Genomic DNA, 20,294 nt, shown 5'->3' with positions numbered 1-20,294 from the left:
CATTAATTATCCAAAGTCTATGATACATAAAATATAATTTTTTACTCATTTGATTGGATCAAGCCACATCAGCCCAATTAAGAGGAGGCAGACAGTGTCAGCAGGGCTGAGCATCTTGTAAATGTTTTTCTTGGGTGAGACTCAGCTTGTCTCTTCCATATCACACACCCCATTCTAAATGTGCAGAAATGGACAGGATAACTAAAAAAAAATTATATGTTGGCTTTAATTAAGTTTTTTCCGTCAACAGGTTCCACATAACTGGGTTACATTAAACAAACATAATTTGTTCATGTAACTTCAACATTATGGAATTAAGGCATTTTGAGCGACCCAATTTAAATAGTCTCAGAGAGATTTTTTTAAAGGCTTCCTGACATGATTCAGGTATTTGATATATTCTTTCATCCATTAATATTTCATTTATTTTAGTGACACATAATTACATTGATAGACTATGGCTAGCTATTTGCTAGCAGTTGCACATATTAGCATCTTAAATGCTAAGATGTACATGTTCCTTCAATCAAAGCAGTAGAAAGTAATTAAATCAGTCCACAGTCAAACAAAATGCTCCACTCTTCTCCACAATGGTAACCCACCACTGTAATTTAAATGGTTCTAATAATTCCAATGTAATTGAACATTAGACACAATTATACACTATCAAGTCCTTCCCCTTTTCTCATTTTCTCTAAAAAACATAAAATAACACTTAATTTTAACATTTATTTTCTTAAGTCAACCATATGCAAAGCATGCTGGGAACTAACAAGCACCGCCCAGTTTCAGTTAATGCAACAAAAATAAATCATGTAATCCAACACAAACGGATTAAGTAAACTTAAATTTTACATATATTTAAGCAGATTGAACACAATCAAATTAAGTTAGGGCAAAATGGCAGTTGGCGTCGCACTATACTGCCACCCTCTGGATGTAAGAATTTTTTACTTAACATAAATGGTTTGTGTTTAGACAACGCGTTAGGATTTTTTACTGTTAAGGTGAGACATAATTGCGTGGACCTTAATAGAAAAAAACATTTCAAGTAAAAAAACACAATTATTATAAGTAAACTGAATATAAATATTTTATCTAAAGTGCACAACCTTCCTCGTTCATTTTTTTGAGTCCTGCATAACACTGACATGGCATGATTCAAATCTTTACTTCAAAGCTAGAACATCAGTTGCAGTTCAGTCCTGCTGTATGCAATGAGTTTTTTTTTTTTTTGTGTGTGTGTTTTGGGAAGCTAACAGATGTTCAACATTTGAACGTAATGAATATTTGCTAAATGCTCAAAAAAATAGTTTCTGTCACCGTTGATTTTCAGGTGTAAGTAGAGGTTAAAGTCAACATGAAATCCATATTGATTAATAAATTACATTTTATGTCAGCATGATTAGAACATTCTTAATGCATGTTTTTGTTTTTAGTAATCTCAAATCAAATTGTAATAACTTCCTTTTCCTGACACAAATTTCCTTCATTGCTGACATCACTGAGTCAACATGGGCTATTGGACAATCAGTAATCAGCAGCCAACTTGCTATTTAGGTATTGTTTTGAGAATTTGAGCAAACTTGCATTCTGTCTATCTTCAGTCTGGTATGTAACACCCATTTTACATAATGAAAAGGTTATTCAACGAGAAAAGATAGGGCAGGACTTGATTATGTTGCACTCTGAAATACACAACCATTTAATAGTTTGGAGTCTGTAAGATGTTTCAATGTTTTTGAAAGAAGTCTCTAAGACTCATCAAGGTTGCATTTATTGCTTTTATTTATTTAAGGCTGCGTTATTTTCACGTTAACTTGCCTTAAATTCACATGAGAGATTTTCTTCACACGCAGAGTTGCAGTCTGACACGTTTTTCCGAACCCTTTTGATTGACAGGATGTAATCTGCCCTGACCATCGGCTATTTTAAACAATCGGCCAATGCGATAGCTTTAACTGATACCGATTATTGGCCGATACATCGTGCATCAAAAAAATGTCATGGCACGATAATATTTTGTTGTATGAATATCTGAACATGGAATATATCAAAAGAAAGAACAGAGCCTCTGCTTTTAAAGCTTTATGCATTATTTTTTTAACCAGCACTTGAATTTGGGTAATATTTTAAACAAAAAGCTGAGAAAATCGTTTTTTTTTTCATAGACTACAATGTGCATAACCAATGCTTTTATCGCTTGTTTCAGCTTCTTTTTTTTTTGCTTGTGTTTTTTAATGTGCTTCTCTTTCAGAAGATATGTATTTGCACCGCCCACCAAATAACAGTGACAACACAGGAAGCCAAAAATGTCCTTTAATGGTGGGGATGCACTGTCTCATAAATGACAGAAAAATCTGTCAATGCTGGAGAAAGAGTTAATGAGAAGAAAAGAAACCAAATATCTCAGGACGTAAAGAAAAAGCAATTTCAGAACTTTGTTTACTGGGAGGAATCCCCTAAAAAGAAAAAATGACTCTGTTTTTTCAGTTCATTGGAAAGTACACCCTATTTTATCCCTTTGAATTCTAAAAAATAATGTAACTTAAAAGAATATGGAGGAATAAGGAAGTGTGTACAGAATCTCAAGAGATAGTCTGCCAGAGTGGGGGGATGTCAAACAACAGCCAGTGTCGTGAGAAAAAACAATGCCCAGTCGTTAGCGATGAAAAGAGAGCAATGGATAACAATGGTTATCTAAAGAGAGACCACTGTGAGATCACAATTCTCCTTGCTATTTGCCAGAAACAGAGCAATATCGCTAAATAAAACTGCAGGGAGAAGGGGGAAAAAGAGTGACAGAGAACAAGAAAAAAACTGAGAGAGGGAACAAGAAGAAAGAAGGGTTAGACAGATTACGGATTTTGGAACTGATAGAGGAAGTCAGCTTTTGCTGAGCCACAAATGGGGAGAGGGTTATGCAAAATTATGCAAATACCCATGGCTCTGTCACCAGTGATACTAGAAAGCAACAACGCACAAGACACACAATAGCATAGCTGCAGTGCTAATCCGTGCACGTACACGAGGAAAGGAAAGCGAAAACTGGATTTACAGGGGCGAAGAAAGGAAACGGGGGTGGCGCAGAGTTTTATTTGAGGCCGGCCCTTTAAATAATGGATTGGGTTCTTTATAGTTGGTCAGGAAAAAAAGCTGTGTTGTTTTGCCAAGTGGGTTTCTGGAGGGTAAAGAACAAATTTGTGATTCACAAAGCCGAACCTGCAAATAATTCAGTAAAAGTAATGAATTCATCCAAACTTTACACAAATAAAAGAGGTTTATTTAGGTGACTGTACTCAAAAAGTGAACTTGAAGATCTTAAGGGAGGTTATGCTACAAAGGCTGGATTTTCAGCTTCTTGTTCAATTAAAATAAGCTAATAAACATTTTTTTGCTATCATTTTAAATTGATAAAATATAAATGTATTGAATCCATTTGTTTTGGGACTATTAGGAAAGCAATATAAGTAATTGTATGTTTTTTTAATGGAATTTTATTGGAAATTTAATTTTATTGTTTAATTTCATTTAACAATTTATTATGTTTAATTCATTCAAGTACACTTTTAAGATTTTCAATAGTATAGTAAAATTCCATCAAATTGAATTGAATAATCCTTACATATTATTCATGTTATGGATTAAGAAGAATTTTAAATGAGTAAACATGTTGTATAAATCTTAATGGAACAACGGAATGGACCATTTAGTTTATGTTATTTGTGTTCATAAATAAAAAAAAAGAAATAAAATATGTTTAAATTTACGAACTATTTATGAATGAGTTGAATCTTGTATAACTGCTCATTACTATCGTTAAAGTAATGCAAAACATTATGTTGTCATGACTTTTTTTTACAGTGCAGAAACTGTAAAATTGTTTAGGTATTATGTAGAAATATAGTATAGTAATATTTTTAATACCTTGTTAAAATAGGCTGATGCATCTGGTCTGATAAGCATGTGCAATATGTTCCAACAAATAATTGTTTTGGTTTAGTTAAACCTAGTAGAGCTTTTCTCATTACCTCATTAATTATTTTTTAACTTTTTGTGTATTCTTCATGACTATTTTAGATCAAATTGACTGGTTCTAACCTGTATGGAGACGCTACTAAAAGATCCCCCAATGACACCAGTTATAGCCAGCGGACTGTCTTCCTGAAGTGCGTAGGAACCATCGGGGCAGATGAACTCTGTATCATCCACTTTTGTAAGCGAGGCCCTGACGAACTCCAGCGCCTGTTCCAGAGCGTAGGTGTCCCTCGAGCACGTGTCCAAGATGTGGACGCCCAAAGCCACGCCTGGCAGCAGACCCACGTCCTGGTTGATCTGATCTATGGCAAAGAGCATTGCCTCAAGCCGCTGGATGCCACGGTCTTCGTTGATCCGGCCACATTCGTCCATGCCCATGCCCTTCTCATGGATGGGGAAGAGGCCACCCAGAACCAGATCCCCATCAATCTTAATTTCCCTGCGGGGAGTGTCTCCGCTGGAAAGCAGGATCTCGGCACCCAGCATCACCAGGAGCAGAGCACGGACCGCGGACCACATCATTTAAGGGAAGAAGATTGAGGAGGTGTTACGGTCAGGTGGGGAGATAGAGGGTGAAAGGTGGGCGTCAAGGAACTGACAGAGGCATGAAGGGGCAGCAGGGAGCTCTGTCTGGTTACTCATGGAGATCCACAGCGCTGGGTTCAGCCTTTGAACTGCTGACAAACAGACAGAGAGAAGGAGACACTATAAGGCAAGGAGAAAGCATTGAAATGTAAATGTGAGAATTCATAATTTTCAATATGGCTGCTGTAGGACACCCCTCCTTTCAGTTAAAAAAAAAAAGGAAGTTGCTATTTTGATAAAGTTTGTTTACTGAAAGTACATAAACTCGACCAGACAGAAAAATACAGGTGGTTGTTGGCTTCACTTGAGCTAAATATGTAAGTGACATGTAATCATGACAAACACATTTGGAGATTTCAGGTATTTATTTATTCATTTATTTGGATTTTTGGATGGAAATCCAGAGGGAATCCATGGGTCAAAAATGCAGGTTTTTAGACTAACACCTAAACAGCTCTACCTGTATATAATATCATTCTGAGACTCATACTTTAACGTTAGACATTTCCGGGCTTTCCTGTGCTTTGCAGAGTCAGTTACAGTAGTTCTCTGTAATCACAGTGTTCTGTTCTTGAGTTGAAAGAAGATTGTCTGCAAAATCAACTTGTAAATATACAACATGCGCGCCGGACAAACAAACCTCAACAAATTCCCCAACGCCAACTCCTCCGCACTTTCTGTACCCTTATGAACAGATTTGTCAAAATTAATTCTCAAGTATGGAAAACACATGAGAAACATAAATTAATCAGCACAGAAGCTCAGACAGAAGATCCAACTGTTGAGCTGATTGAAAAAAAAACATTGTGTCCATTTATAGTGCTGTTTATTATTTAATTATTTAAACTGGTATAAAATGATTTATTGTTTTTAACCCTCGATTCACTAAAGGAATTATGCTACTCAGCTAATGACATTAAGATTCTCAAAACTTTTTTAATGAATTACATGATCAATAGCAAACATACACAGGTGTCTCTTTTGAACAGATTTCTAAATAGTAAATTGCACCCAAAATGTATATTTTGCTGCTTGTTCAATTTACTTTATTAAAATGGCCTAAAGCAACAACATTTTTGAACATTACTCTTAAATTAGTAAATTAGACCTAATCATAATGAAATTAAATTTACAAAAAGTTCAAGAATTGTGTTGCTTTAATAATTAATTTAAAGTCAGATTAAATTTTATGTAATCTAAATCAAGATAATTTTTCCCCCCTCAGTTTGCCTGGATTAAGAACAAATAAATCCATTCACTGTGCTGAATAATTTTATGATGTTTAAGACCAAGGCAGATAGTGCCTGGTTCTGACCTTGTGAGTTGTCAGTGAATAAGATGAAGGTTTTTGCTTCATCTTTGTTATTGGAGCTCATATAACAAAAATATAAAATCCTAATTAAATCCTGCACCTACAACTTTTAGAAAATGCTACAAATTTAGCCGCCCAATAAATAGCTTCTCAGAGAGCAAAGCGGAAAGCACTAATGTCAAATCTGATGCCGGGTATGTGCCTCTCTCCATTTGAAGTAAAGTTCTGAAACCGTGCAAAAGGCAGCCTTGATATCTAAGCCTGGGTTTTGATCTTAGGGCTTGGGAAAAAAAAAAACGTCCCTAATCTGATTTCCTCATCCACGTTTTCTTGCAGAAGAGTGGGCGGGCGCAGGCGGCGGCGGCTGCGATGGGGGGCAGATTTATGAGGTGTGCGAGATGGCTTGCTGGGTTTCCACGGCTCTGGCAGCTACACAAAGCCTCACAGCCTGGCCAGGAGATGGCTCAAAGGCTGGATAACACTCAACTGCAATGATGCTATCTCCACCGTGCAATGCAACACAAAGCAAAACACGAAGGCCTCTGGCAGCATCACACTAACGGCAGCTTTCCTCATTATCTTCTTCCACAGTGATTTAGTCTGCCAGCCAAACAGCAACAATGGTGCTCTCGCTGGGTGAAAGCTACGCTGCCGCCACCGGTTTAAAGCATCTCCACTTGCTTGAGTTCTTCCTCTCTCTCCTGAGAGGTCAGTGGGAGATCTGGAGGGCCGGAGGAGAGGGGAGGGTGAGTGCTTTCTGCTTTGATGACAGGCTCTTGGACTCTTTAGAAGTGGACTGGTGTTGTTTTAGCACACTGAGTCTCTGTGGCCACACCGGGTGAAAGGAAATTCAGGCCGCTTCCCCCCTCACACCCTCACAAACTGAGTGAGAATGCGAGGAGAATGTGTGAGCGGCCCTGTCAGACATTCCCACTAGTTGAAATGTGGCGAATGGCATACACATTTCTTAATAATATTATTCTTAATAATATATGGTTTGTTTGCCCTCTAAAATTAGTTTTCTTTATCTTGATATTCCAGCATTTCCATTTGTTTAACCATGGTTTTACAACTAGTGATATTAATATGGTAAGTACACAACAGAATAATAACCCCCTTTCAATATTGCAACTCCAAAAACATTCCTAGCAAACCATGACTCAATCGTATTCGCTCAATTTTCCTCCCTGTGCAGTATTATATGGTAAAAGTTTAACACTGATCTCCAAACATAAGTCATTCTACTTTTTTTCAAGTAGGCTAATTGTTTTCTTCCTAATGCAGACAAAGCATTACAATAAATCTCTGCTAATTATAGTAGTAATTGATTCATTCTGCATTTTTGTTTTGCATGATCCATATGAATTTTGATTCAAAATAGGACTGGGTAAACATAACTAATTATCATTTTTAATTGCTTATTTTTTATGAAGGAATATCAATTCTTAAATTCGAAGACTCAATCTTTTAGTCCGTCATTTTTAGTTGATGAACGAACAGAACATTGTAGTGCACTGTCTATCCAATAATTCACAATATGCTTTGTCATAAAGTTTTATATTTCAAATTCTTTCTATTTTATTACCAAATTCAAATAGTAAAAAACATTTTTGAAATGTTTAATGCCACGTGTTGTAGCTCCTCCTTCTCATTGTAGCTCCTCAGTTCAAGCGGTTCTTAACTGAATATCATTTCTTCCTTTTTACTAATTTCTAAATAAACAATCATGAATAAACTAATCATGTCTAATGTAATCACTCAAACTAAGAAAGCTTGAGAGCAATGTTTCATTTACCTCATAAAAGTCATCCAATAAACTCATTAGACAATTAGAAAAAATGACTATAGAAAATAACTTTATAAAAATAAAAATAAACATTTATTTTTTCTGTATATCTAAATAAATCTAACAATCTAAAAGTTTTTATATCAACCATTTAAACCATTAGCTTTATAACTTAATTATTATTAAAACTTCCTTGTGTGTAATTTAAGTGTTTGTATACATTTAATTTAAATCTTCAATATTCCTGGAATGAATGCTGACCCATTATCTGAACTTAATACTGATAGAATTTCAAATCTAAGGATTACTTCTCTGTTAAAAATGTAATTACTGCTCTGCCCCTCTGCTGATTTCATTGCCTTTACCCATCTATATCATGTCCACATAATCCATTACCAAGTGTTTTGATAGTCCTCCTGGTCCTGATATATGTTCTATTTGTGTTGCTGTTCCTCTCCTAACTTTGCTTTTGATACAAATTTCACATGTGGAAAGTCAAAAATTAGCAAAAAAATGCCTTTTAATTTAATTTTTCTTATTCCCTCTTTGCGCAATGGTCCAACATGCGCATCTGAAATGAAAATATTCAATAGTGTTGTTGGTGCAACAATCTGTCCTTCATGTGAATGCCAAATATCTTTTTTGGCCCCCCTCTGGTACCATATAGATTGTTTGTGAGGGCCTGTTTGTTATTGAATTTGAATAACTTCCAATTGAGGTTGTTATTACTTGATATATATTTAATTAGTCGAAAGCATATTGAATCAAATCATAATCGTATGAATTAAAATTGAAATACAGTAGAATATTTGTTAATACCCAGTGTTGAGTACCCATTTGGATCTATTTTATAAAAATTCTTTTTGTTCTATTTTTATTTCCCTTCACGAATTGTCTTAATTCCCACGGTGCTATGGCAATTTCTTGAATTAGTCGTTATCGTTAACATTTTTTTAGCTTCTTTTCTAATTTCTCCTTTGATATATTTTTCTCTTCAATACATTTTTGTTCTGGTGGGGTTATTATTAAGTTGCTACTAAATCCAGTCAAGGGCTGAACATTCAATTTTAGGAAGGTTTGGTTGATGTTGACTATTGTTTGAACTTATACTCATTCCTTTTACTCTGTTGATTCTCTCTTCTTTGCACAGCTCCTTGTGAGCTTCAGCTCCATCATGCTATGCTGAAAAGAAAGTCTGATGTGTTATGCGCTGCGCAAATGTGGCATTTTAGATACAGCTGTATTGGTAAAATAATTGATTTGCCTCAGTGTCTCTTCAAACACCATCTCTCACTCCATTCATACTCAGTCACTCCCATTGGCCATCATACATTCTTGTGGCGCTCTAAATGCGGAGCTTATAATTTTAGCTGATCAGGACAACACTATGTCAAACCCTATTGAGAAGTGTCAGTGATCATAAGGTTCCGTTTAACACCTTTAAATAATAGGCCACGGCATGGTGCAGTTGAGACAGCCAATTGTAATTTCTCAAATGCTTTTAGTCATTTTTTGGTCTAATTTTCTGTATTCTTTTTGTTTTGCTCCTGAGCTGATTTAAGAAGAAGATCGGAGATCTCTGCATAATCTTGGATCCATGGCCAACAACATTTCCATCTAATTATCCCAGTTTTGACAGCGTTTGTTTGTCATAATTTTAGACTTTTGGAGTTATTAATTTTTCTCCGATCTATCACTAGAATATGACTAAAACAAGATGGAGTGACCAGCATCGTTGTTTTGCCAACAATAATAATTGTTCTTTGAAATTTTGTGTCTATCTTTTTCTTTGCCAGAATAATTTTAACATACTTTTAGCCCTATAGTTGTTTAATATATTAGCCCTCACTATACCAAGTCCAGCATCAGTTTTAATTATTTGGTGAGTTTAGCACCCACTGTCTGTCAATGTATTTTCTTTTTCATATAGGGCTGGACTTGTACTGAAAAAGCAGAGAGGGTTAGCTTAGCAGGGAATATAAAGAACTGCTATGAGACCAGTGAATAAAGTTAATATAATAATCAACCAAATTTGAAGCAGTCTCCAGAGTGATCATTGAAGTTGCCACACCTGTCGTGCCTGTAAGGGAACCGATGTCAGTCCTTCTTGTTTTAGATCATCAGTCTGTTGAAGCTGCTTGTCTGTCGCTCTGCATGTGTCGTCAGCCTATGATGTCACTCAAAGGCCTGGTGTTGAAGAGTGGAATATAGGCTCTGTTGTTTCTCTGCCTTTCTCAGTTTGGGCTTTTGAAAGATCCTGCCTCAGTCTTGCATCTCAGGATTATCTCTTTGTCCTCAGGACAAGTCTCAAGAGAAAGTTTCACCTTTTCCAGCATTAAATCAGTCTTCTCTTTCTCCATGCGGAGCTTTCCAGAAAGTGGTCAACTTCAGGAGGGGAGCTGAAAGCCCATCCTCTGTTCTTCTTTCTGCAGTCGTGTCTTTGCAGCCCATTCTCATCCCAAGGCGTCGTTTAACTGACGCTGTTGACCATGCTTCAACATCCGACGCACAAGGCACCCTTTAGCGTCAATATGAGACGCTAACCCTACCCCAGAGCTAAACCTACCCATTACGGAAGCGTCATGTAACTGACGCTAAAAACGGAAGCGTCATCTAACTGACGCTAAAGGCGTTAGATGACGCGCGAGGATATGCGTCATCTACCTGACGCTAAAGGGTGCCATGCGCGTCGGATTTGGAAGCATGGTCAAAAGTGTGAATAAAATGACGCCTTGGGATGAGAATGCGTTGGTCTTTGCCCTTTCCCCACTTGTTGCTTCCATTTGTCAGGACACTGTCATTGAAGCCATCTGAAATTTGAACACTCAGAGATCCGCATGAAATAAATCGAACTTTTATGAATACTAGTTGGTGCCTGAGCTATTAGCTCTTTTATGAATACTAGTTGGTGCCTGAGCTATTAGCTCTTTATCTAAATTCCACTTTTTAACCATCTTTTTTACTAGTTCATTTATATAAAATATCTCACTGGTTGACAACAGCAGTTCCCCCATTCTATTTTTAGTAAAGCAAGTTCTTCATTGCAGGAAAAAGCAAGCTATTTCTTCTTTTCATTATGCAGCAATAATCTAACTTTACTTTGATTATCTGAGTATAATACAATTAAATAATTTTCTCTATCATAAAATCAGACTTCAATCTTTCTTCTATATTTGCATGGTGCGTTCAAAATAATCTAGCATGGTGAATAAAATTTTCCTCAAGCAACATCAATGAATTCCTTTTATCTTTTTACTTGAATCAACAATTCACATTTACTACGATTCTAAAATTGCTGTAAATTATTTATGACTGTTGGAACTTGGTCACCCAATCTTGTTCACCTTCAGCACACTGCACAAGTTATTTCTTCTTAACACAAACTTAATTATCTGCAATGGAATCATTTTTTTTCTTCTGTCCTCAGGGATAACAAGATACAGATTTTAGACTTCTTCAGATATTAGATATAATGTATTAAGCACGTGCAATTTTATTTATATTTATCTATTAATATATATATATATCATTTCATTTATTGATTAAATATATATATATATATATATATATATATATATATATATATATATATATATATATATATATATATATATATATATATATATATATATATATGTGACCAGTCACGGAAACTAGGGACACAAGTCGGTTCTGGGGCATTTTGAGTTATTCATAGATTCTGAGAGTGTAATATCCAAGCTTTCCAACGATGTGTAACATGTGGAAATCTGATAATATTTGGAGAAGTTGTGGCCATTTTAAAGTAGGCACTTAAAAAAGCTCAAAGAGGAGAAAACGAGCTAAAGATTGTGCAGTTCTCACCTGTCTCTGCTGCTGGGGGTGACAATAGGGCTCATTTACATCTCATTTAGATAAGCCATACCCCCTGTAAAGCTCCTCCATGTGCTTTACAGCTTTTTTTACACTTCGAATGAGTGCACTTCTGCCGCACTAGGCGAAAAACAATTGTGCTGCCCCTCTATTTGCAACGTACCAGCAACAACACACAAAGACCAATAATGCCATATAGCCTGCATATAACGCGAAACCAGCAACAACACATAAAGACCAATATGCCATATACATATAACGCAAAACCAGCAACAACACACAAAGACCAATATGCCATATAGCCTGCATATAACGCAAAACCAGCAACAACACACAAAGGCCAATATGCCATATACATACAGTATAACGCAAAACCAGCAACAACACACAAAGACCAATATGCCATATACATATAACGCAAAACCAACAACAACAAACAAAGACCAATAAGCCATAGGCCTACATATCTATAGCGCAAATAGTACGCAACGCTCGTGTGCCCAAAATGTCAACAATATTAAAGTTTATGTAGGAGGCAAATGCCTGCTGGCATTTTTCTTTAAGCAGTCATTTCTGCAATTTTCCAAATAATCACATTTCACCTCCTCAAATTACTGTTGCAAATCTCTTTACACCACTTTCTTATGTGCGTATACATCTTAAATAACGACTAAAGAGCAAATGAAGCTTAACTTACATTTCAGAAACACGCACGGCAGGCCTTCATCGCAGCAGCAAAGGTCTTAACTGCATCCTCTATTTCGATTCTCCGTCACATATGAAACAGCCAGCCACCGCTGTCAGCGAGCCGAGCCGCCGTATTGAAGCACTGAGGGCGAGCGCGCTGCGCCCATACCTCCGGTTCAGTTTCCCGAGCCCACGAAGTGCGGCGAAAACATTTTCGGTGTAACTGCCAGACGGTTCATCTCGTCTGCGACAATCTTTGCGGCATCCATCTTCATTGAATTTTGATATCAGAGAGAGCTGGCCAGAGCACAGCATAATAAGTAGCCATGTGGTTGACTTGGAGGGCGGGGGCAAAAGCGCCGGGTTATTCAGTATGGAAATACACACAGACAATGACACGCCACGCCCCTACTGCATGCTAGAAATCTCCGAAAACAAGCCGATTTCAACCTCAAAATGTAAGCTTTTAAATATACCAATACTGCTATCTCAAACATGGAGAGGCTTCTTCGTGATTTCAATTAACAGATTCTCCAAAAAATTGAAAATCACCAATTTTGAAAAAAAACTCTTCTTTCTCATTTTGCTCGAAAGTTGTGCTGCCGACTTGTGTCCCTGGTTTCTGTGACGGGTCACATATATATATATATTACTATTTTAACTCATACTACAATAATCTGCAAAGTTAATATCTTGAAACAATTATTATCCTTTACTTTTTTTAATACACACCATTTATACATATCCTGTCCCTAAAGCTGCTCACCTCAAAGTACAGTGGCCATTGTTGTTCGTGGTTCCTTCAGCTCCTAAGCCAAGTCCCATCTGGGGTGCCATTTGTAGTGGTTTCTTTCTTTCTTTCTTTCTTTCTTTCTTTCTTTCTTTCTTTCTTTCTTTCTTTCTTTCGTGAAATCACTTCTCAGAGATCTTTAATGCCAGAAATATTAAGATTTTATTGTACAACAAAGCCGAGAATCTTCTGCAGAAGGTTGCTCCAGACCTGTGCTCAGCTTCACACATCTATACCATAGATCCTTTTCCAAAGATTGTAACACACCCTATAGATATTTTGGGTGAAGGTTTTGTACCATGTGGCTTCTCAGAATAGAATTTTCTGCTGCAGGCACATTCTGGCCTTTCTTCAGGCTTCCAAAAGTCAAACCAAATTCACACACCAAAGAAAATAGTGTACAAATATATAGCTAAATTACTTAATTTCTAAATAATAAAATCATCTACAGTCTCCAGCAGGGTTGCACTTTCTATCCATCCATCCATCCATCCATCCTGTAACCCTTGACTTTAAAGGTTTTAAACTTGTCAAAAAGTTTTCTAGTTAAATATTACAGTTGAATCTCTTTGCATATTAATTCAACTTTCTTACATTAATTAAGAATTGTAATTTAAAACGCATTCTCAGTTCAATTTTGTATGGCTAATGAGAAAATAACGAGGTCTCTTTCTATGTTTGTGATAATTTCATATTTAAAATGCTGAGGAAATAATGGGGATTTTTTTTAAAAACTCAATCAAATGGAACAAAGATGCTTCAAATTATGCACGATTCATCAGTGCACATTATTTCAAAGAAAAACATCAACATTTTATAACTTTCTCTGCCTCTGAAAAGACATTCTTTTTTGTTTGACGTCAGTCTTTTTTTCAGCCTCTTTCCTCCGACCACCTGTCATATAGAGAGCAGTTTTCATGCATGTTCCAATCAATTCCCGATGGATAAAAACCCAGCATTATTTTCTTGCTGGATGTCCTGCTTCTCTCAGAAATGAGGTATGGGTTGAAAACATTATTTTGTGATGATTTTAAACATAACACACATTCAACATATTGTTAAAAATCAGAGCACAAAAATGTAACCATGATTATATATTTCTCTGTAAACATGTCTGTCTTAAATCAGTGGAAAAATAATAACCAGCTGTATGTTATTGTACACAAAGGGAGCCCCTGTGCATAATTTGTGCTAATGAATTATTTACATTCTCCGCTAAGCTGGATTCTAATTTTAAGAACAGGTGTTGGCATGTAAAAAAAGTTCTCAGAGTAGGCAATTATGCATTTCATAACCATCTGAATTTTAAAGAGAAAATCTTTAAAGAGTTTTGCTCATTTAAAACCAAATTGTATATAGTGCATCAGTTGGGTCATTTTCTCATGAGTGCCGTAACTCAGTACAGAGGCAGAAAAAGTGAAACACAAAAAAAATCTGCGGTCAAACTAATCCTTGAACATCTTCAAATTAGTTATTCATCTAGATGCTCAATATCAAACAAGTCTGATTTGGACATAGTTCCCCCGATTGCATTAACTTCTCGGCAGTGGGAAGTCGCAGACATTTTCGTTCCTTCCCTCAAACACCTACTGTAGCCTATCTTTAGGCAGTTCCTCTTGGCTAATCATGTTAATTAGTTAAAAGGGGTAGGACAGAAAAGTGGTACGGGGCGTTTTTTGGGTGCAGAGAGGCTCAGGATTTAATTGGATTTTGCTCGCAGGCAGTTCCTTAACAGCATGCTTAAATCAAACAGTCAGCTCGAAAAAATCAATTCCAAATTCCTGTGCCAAAAAAAGGAATGGAAAAAATACTAACGTTATCCTTTTTTCATAACAATACTTGTCTTCATCCGTGAAAACTATGAAATTTGTTTTGCTTGCTTCAAGAGACACAGAGAATATAGTGAGTGTGTTGCAACGTGTTTTAAAGAAGAACGCTTTTGTAGTGGTGCAATTATCTGGAAATAGTCTTTATTGGAGAGAGTCTGGATCCTCCTGGGACAGCATACTTTCTATTAAATTGCATTCTTGTGCTTGTATAAGAATTCAGAAATAATAGCAGGGCTCAACAGTAAGGGCGACCCGGGGCGAGTGTGAGAGAGCGTTTTAGACCGGTTGACCGAACTGTCATTTACCAGTGCTGCGTGTCACTGTTTTTTTAAGTTTGTTGATCATGTGCATGTGTGTTTATGCCTTTCAAACTTAAACATTTGCTTTTCTGTGATGTATTGTAGTATTGTTTCTGTAAATTAAATATGTCACCAAAAACATTAGGCTATGTAGCTGGCTTACACAGATGAGGCATTGTTGAAATTGTGAGAATGATTTATGGTACCATGGATAGTGGAAGCATCAGTTAGAAAAGGTTGAAAATGATAAAGTATATTGTAAGCCATTGTTTTCCAGCAAAGCTGTGTTTATAAATATATAAATGTAAAATGATTACTTGCTAAGAGTTATTTTAACCCTCTGTGGTCTGAGGGGGGTTTTAGGCCCTGGAGATGTTTTGAGATGCCCTGACATTTGTGCTTAATGAGCTCAGATGGGACAGATTGTATCTCTCGTTGATTTCATACAGATTACATAATCAGAGAATAATTGTTGTTCCCTTTCAGTCGATAACGTCGGACGTAGTCGACGCCGACTGAAATGGGATCTCGCTAGAGAGCCTGTCTTCTTCGAGTACTATTGAACGAGCCAATGTAATTGGCGTGCGTGATTCGCATCACACACTCCGCCCCCGCGGCACGGGGATAAATACGGAAGTGGATGCACGCACTAGTTGCCTTTCGCTTCGGAGCCGATCGTTTGATGTCCCTGAGAGTGCTGTTGTCTACAACGAGCGAGTGTGTCGGTGTTCTTCAGGAAGACTCTCCCAGTGCTGGTGTTCTACAGCGCGAGTGCAGCGGTGATCGCGAGCTTTGAGCTCTCAACTGCTGTTTTAACAGCAACAAATTTCTAAATGTTTGTGTGTGTTGATGGCTGGTTAGAGGGCGGAAAAGTGAGTGCTTCACTGTTTCAGTTCTCTGTTCAGTGTTGCCGCGGTCATTCCCCTGTGTGCTCCGGCACTGGTGACGGTCCTATTTTCTGAAAGAGCAACACGGGTGCGTTTGCGTCTTTTTCAAGATGTCATTCCGCCCGTGCGTTTCTGGGTGCGGTCGTTCCCTGTCTCTCTCTGATGGTCACAACTGTTGTGTCACGTGTTTGGCTTACAGCACGCTGAGACAGCTTTTGTGGACAGCTCATGTTTTCACTGAGGGAACATGACTGTCGCAGTGTTGAGGGCGAGACTCGCCTTCGTTTGCGGAGAGCGAGTCCCCATTACCATGCCCCACCCTAGGGTGCTGTGTGGGATGGGTGACCGGAGGATAGTGTTGGATGTCCCGCCCGGTAACCATTCCCTGTGGGCTCCTCACTCCTCCCTTCCACTGCAACCACTGGAGCCTCCTGTGTTGTCTGCTGGTCCATCTGTAATGGGTGGGCCAGCGGTTTCACTCGGGGCTCCCCCGGAGGACAGGGCGCCGATTGCAGCATCGGAGGGTGAGCTGACTTCTAGAGATGATGACTCGGCTGCATTGTCTCCCTCCGGGAGTTCAATGTTGCCCGAGCCGGATCCAGAATTATCAGCTATGCTGAAACGGGCCGCCGAGGCTGCCGGGCTCGAGTGGAACCTCCACCGTGTCCCGTTCAGTCTCGGTTGGAATCTGGAGTTTGGTATCTTGGGGCGGGCCGCGCTGGTTCTCAGCTCGCCGCCCCAGTGCCTTTCTTTCCCGAAATGCATGGAGAGCTTATCAGGTGGTGAACAGCATCTTTCTCTGCCAGAAACTGCCTGAATAGCTTTTCCCCCTCATTACTCTTGATGGAGGAACGGTGAAGGGTTGCGAGGTGTCCCTCCATTGGAGCGGTCTGTCGACACAGGTGCACCTGTGTCCGGCGGCCGCTGCCTTTTGGGGGGATCCTCGTCTCCCCCCTAAGGCCTGTGAGTTTCGTCTGTTCCGACGGGCAGAGCTTACAAAGCCTGTGGGCAAGCCCCTTCCTCTTGCGTGCCATGGCGTTGCTGCAGGCTAGGGCACCCATGGCATGCACGAGGGTAATCCAGACCGTGCGCTCATAGGTGAGCACCGCACTGCATCCGACCTCACCCTCCGGGGTGCGGGTGTCGTAGCGTGCGTGATCGGTCTGGCGATGTCCACCTTCGTGGTCCAGTAGCGCCTTCGTTGGCTCAGCCTGGTGGGTATGGCGGATGCGGACAAGGTTCGGTTCCTGGTCTCCCCAATTTCCCAGGTTGGGCTGGTCGGTGACGCGGTGGAGAACTGCATCCAACAGTTCTCTGCCGCTCAAGCGCAGACGGAGGTCATCCGGCACATCCTGCCCCGGTGGCCAGCTGCTGCCTCCACCCGCCGCCGGTGGCAGCTCCTCCGCCTGCTCGTCGCCGTGGGCGTTCTCCGGCCGCCGCTCCTGCTGGCCCTCCGCAGCAGCCTCCACCCAGGCCTCAGCATGGAGCCGGCCGCAGTAGAGACGCCCGGCCCGCTCCAGGCGCTGCCAAGCCAGGTGGCAAGCGACAGCGAAAGCATTCCGGAGCGGGCCGCCCAGGAATGGATGAGATGCTCTTGGAGTGGCACGATCACTCCCTCCCCCCGGGTGAGGGCCGGGTGGAGCCTTTGTTTGTGTGTGTGTCTGTTCCGCCGCTGGCTCCCTAAAAAAAAAAAAAAAAAAGCGGAGCAAGCGGTACCCACACTTCAAGGAGAGAGCAATTTCATCTGTTCCTGGGTCCCAAGAGGGCCAGTCTGGCGGGTGTGACCCTGTATAGCCTTACACCCCTCAGCTCCCCCTTGGTCGCCAGCAGGCAGCTTGGTGCGTTCGAGGACCCGGTCATCCGCCTTCTCACGCGCCCCCTGCCGCTTGTGGAGACAGGTAAGTGTTGCACAGCACACTAACACCACTCTCTCTACTTTGCTGCCCCACCTCAGGCTCGGCTACCCCGCTCAAGTCAGTGATAGTCATCACATTAGGTGTTGAGCAGACGTGCTCCTGAAAATTCAGTGATATTCATCACACCGAGTGTTGAGCAGTACTCCTGACTTGTGCGTGCTTATCTTATCCTGCTGGCGAAGGATTTGATATAGCCGCTCCTCCAGCCGGTACGAAGGCCAGTTGTAAACTCGTTCTTCGTGCTACTAGGTGGTGGGTCGTGACCATCTTGGCCCAAGATTGGTCTGCAGCTTTGACCTGAAAGACACGTAGTGTCCTTCCCCTCGAGTGCTCCAGAGCCCGTTGGGTCTTCAGGTCAACTGGAAGAGAGTAATCTCGCTCACGGGCTGAGTATCTCTTTTTCAGTTTTGGAGAGGTACTCGGTCCAACGCGTCTCTCCAGTGAGAATGTGTCCAGCTGGTGTTGAAGTGAGAAAGGGTCCCACTGAAAAGATTCAGAGGCTCCTGGGGTATACGATAGCCGCAGCCTTTGGCTTCCTCCGTATGTGACCGCTTCAGCGCTAGCTTTACGATCGAGTCCCGAGGTGACCGTGGCAGAGCAGCTCACCCTGTGTGACTATAGTTCATCCCGGTCTGCTGCCAAACCCTCCTCAGCAGAGGGGCCATGTACAAAGGGCGTGTTTTAACGGGGGCCTGGGCGACCCCCGACTACACGGGCATTCGTGCCTCGAGTTGTTAGACATTGCGGGTGTCACAAACTCTCCCGTCACCTCCTCCTTGGAGTCAGACGCTTCTGAGGGCGCCTTGTTCCACTCCTCCCGCTTACTCAATCGTACCGCCATCGAGCCTCACGACAGTTATAGCCAGGGCAAGTGGAGACTCCATCCCCTGGGTCCGCTGGGTCTTGACCATTCCGGGGCCGCTCAATTGCCCCCCCGGTTTTATTTTTCCGCCAGTGTTTGGGTAAACCGAGCGGACTACCCTTGGACAAACACTGGGTCTCAGCTGCCCCGGGGGCCCGCAGAATACGTTTAACCCCAGTGAGCCTTCTAAGAAGTGACTGCGACTCAGGGTCGCCTTGCGCCTGCTCAAGTCAGTGAGATCATCACACTTCATGTTGAGCAGAGTTGCTCCTGAAACTCAGTGAAGTTCATCGCACTCAGGTGTTGAGCAGCAATGCTCCTGTAGCTCAGTGAGTCCATCACAGGTAGCTCAGTGAATTCATCACACGCAGTGCTGAGCAGAAATGCTCCTGGTGCTCAGTGAAGTTCCTCGCACTCAAGTGTTGAGCAGAAATGCTCCTGAAGCTCAGTGAGTTTATCACACTCAGGTGTTGAGCAGTAATGCTCCTGAAGCTCAGTGAACTTGTCACACTCAAGTGCTGAGCAGAAATGCTCCTGTCGTTCAGTGAAATTCTTCGCACTCAAGTGTTGAGCAGAAATGCTCCTGAAACTCAGTGAGTTTATCACACTCAGGTGTTGAGCAGGAATGCTCCTGAAGTTCAGTGAACTTGTCACACTCAAGTGCTGAGCAGAAATGCTCCTGTCGCTCAGTGAGGTTCTTCGTACTCAAGTGTTGAGCAGAAATGCTCCTGAAGCTCGGTGAGTTTATCACACTCAGGTGTTGAGCAGGAATGCTCCTGAAGCTCAGTGAACTTGTCACACCCAAGTGCTGAGCAGAAAATGCTCCTGAAGCCCAGTGATCTTCACATGTTGTGTTGAGCAATGCTCCTGTCTTTTGCGCCCGTCACTTGCACCTACGTGCCAAGTCAGGAGAGGAACAGGTCTTCATAGTTGCCCCTTATTGGCCCAACTAGACCTGGCTCCCATCAACAGCCTTCCTGACTTCCCCGGAAAACTCTTCGGGGGCGGGGCACGATGGCACACGCGTTCTTCCCCCGGGGACTCCGGGCGGTCTTACATCTGAATGCGGAGGTTCAGGTGGCTATCACAAGAATGTGTGATAGTTACCATCACTTCTGCGAGCACCCCCTAGAATGGGGTAGCGTGCTTACGCCTTTAGAAGTGGAACCTAGTCGTTGAGTGCGTCTTCTCTCCAGAGGAGATCCTGAAAGCTTTCGATCACTTCAGTGCTCTCTTTCCTGCAAAATGGGTTGCAGTAGGCTGTTTTCCTTCACCCGCAAAATGATGTTGCCTCGGTGTTTAAACGACGCTCATCGTGTTGCAGAAGTATGCAGAAGCACGTTCTGATCGTCAGGTTCCTGAGGAGCAAGGTCTTGTAAACCCTTGTGTCCCTCTTTATCCTCTTGGGCCTTGTCCCTGGTGCGACTGCACTGCAGAGACCGCCCCTGAGC

General features: G+C 40.9%; 1 protein-coding gene across 1 annotated transcript in view; it reads right to left on the bottom strand.

The window, feature by feature from the left end:
• grm3 (glutamate receptor, metabotropic 3) overlaps positions 1 to 20,294 on the bottom strand; it is a 76,971-nt gene that overhangs the window by 42,995 nt on the left and 13,682 nt on the right. The window contains exon 4 of the mRNA XM_077193689.1: positions 4,102 to 4,715. Within this exon, the coding sequence (XP_077049804.1) occupies positions 4,102 to 4,560 (459 nt within the window). The 5' untranslated portion in view covers positions 4,561 to 4,715. The remainder of the gene's footprint in view (positions 1 to 4,101; positions 4,716 to 20,294) is intronic.

This window comes from Siphateles boraxobius, unplaced genomic scaffold (genome assembly GCF_051911475.1).
Source record: "Siphateles boraxobius isolate OS27281-9 unplaced genomic scaffold, OSU_SipBor_1 31, whole genome shotgun sequence".
In the NCBI taxonomy this organism is placed as follows: Eukaryota; Metazoa; Chordata; class Actinopteri; order Cypriniformes; family Leuciscidae; genus Siphateles; species Siphateles boraxobius.
Note: the sequence above shows the minus strand (reverse complement) of the source record. Positions and strands in the feature narration are given on the sequence as shown.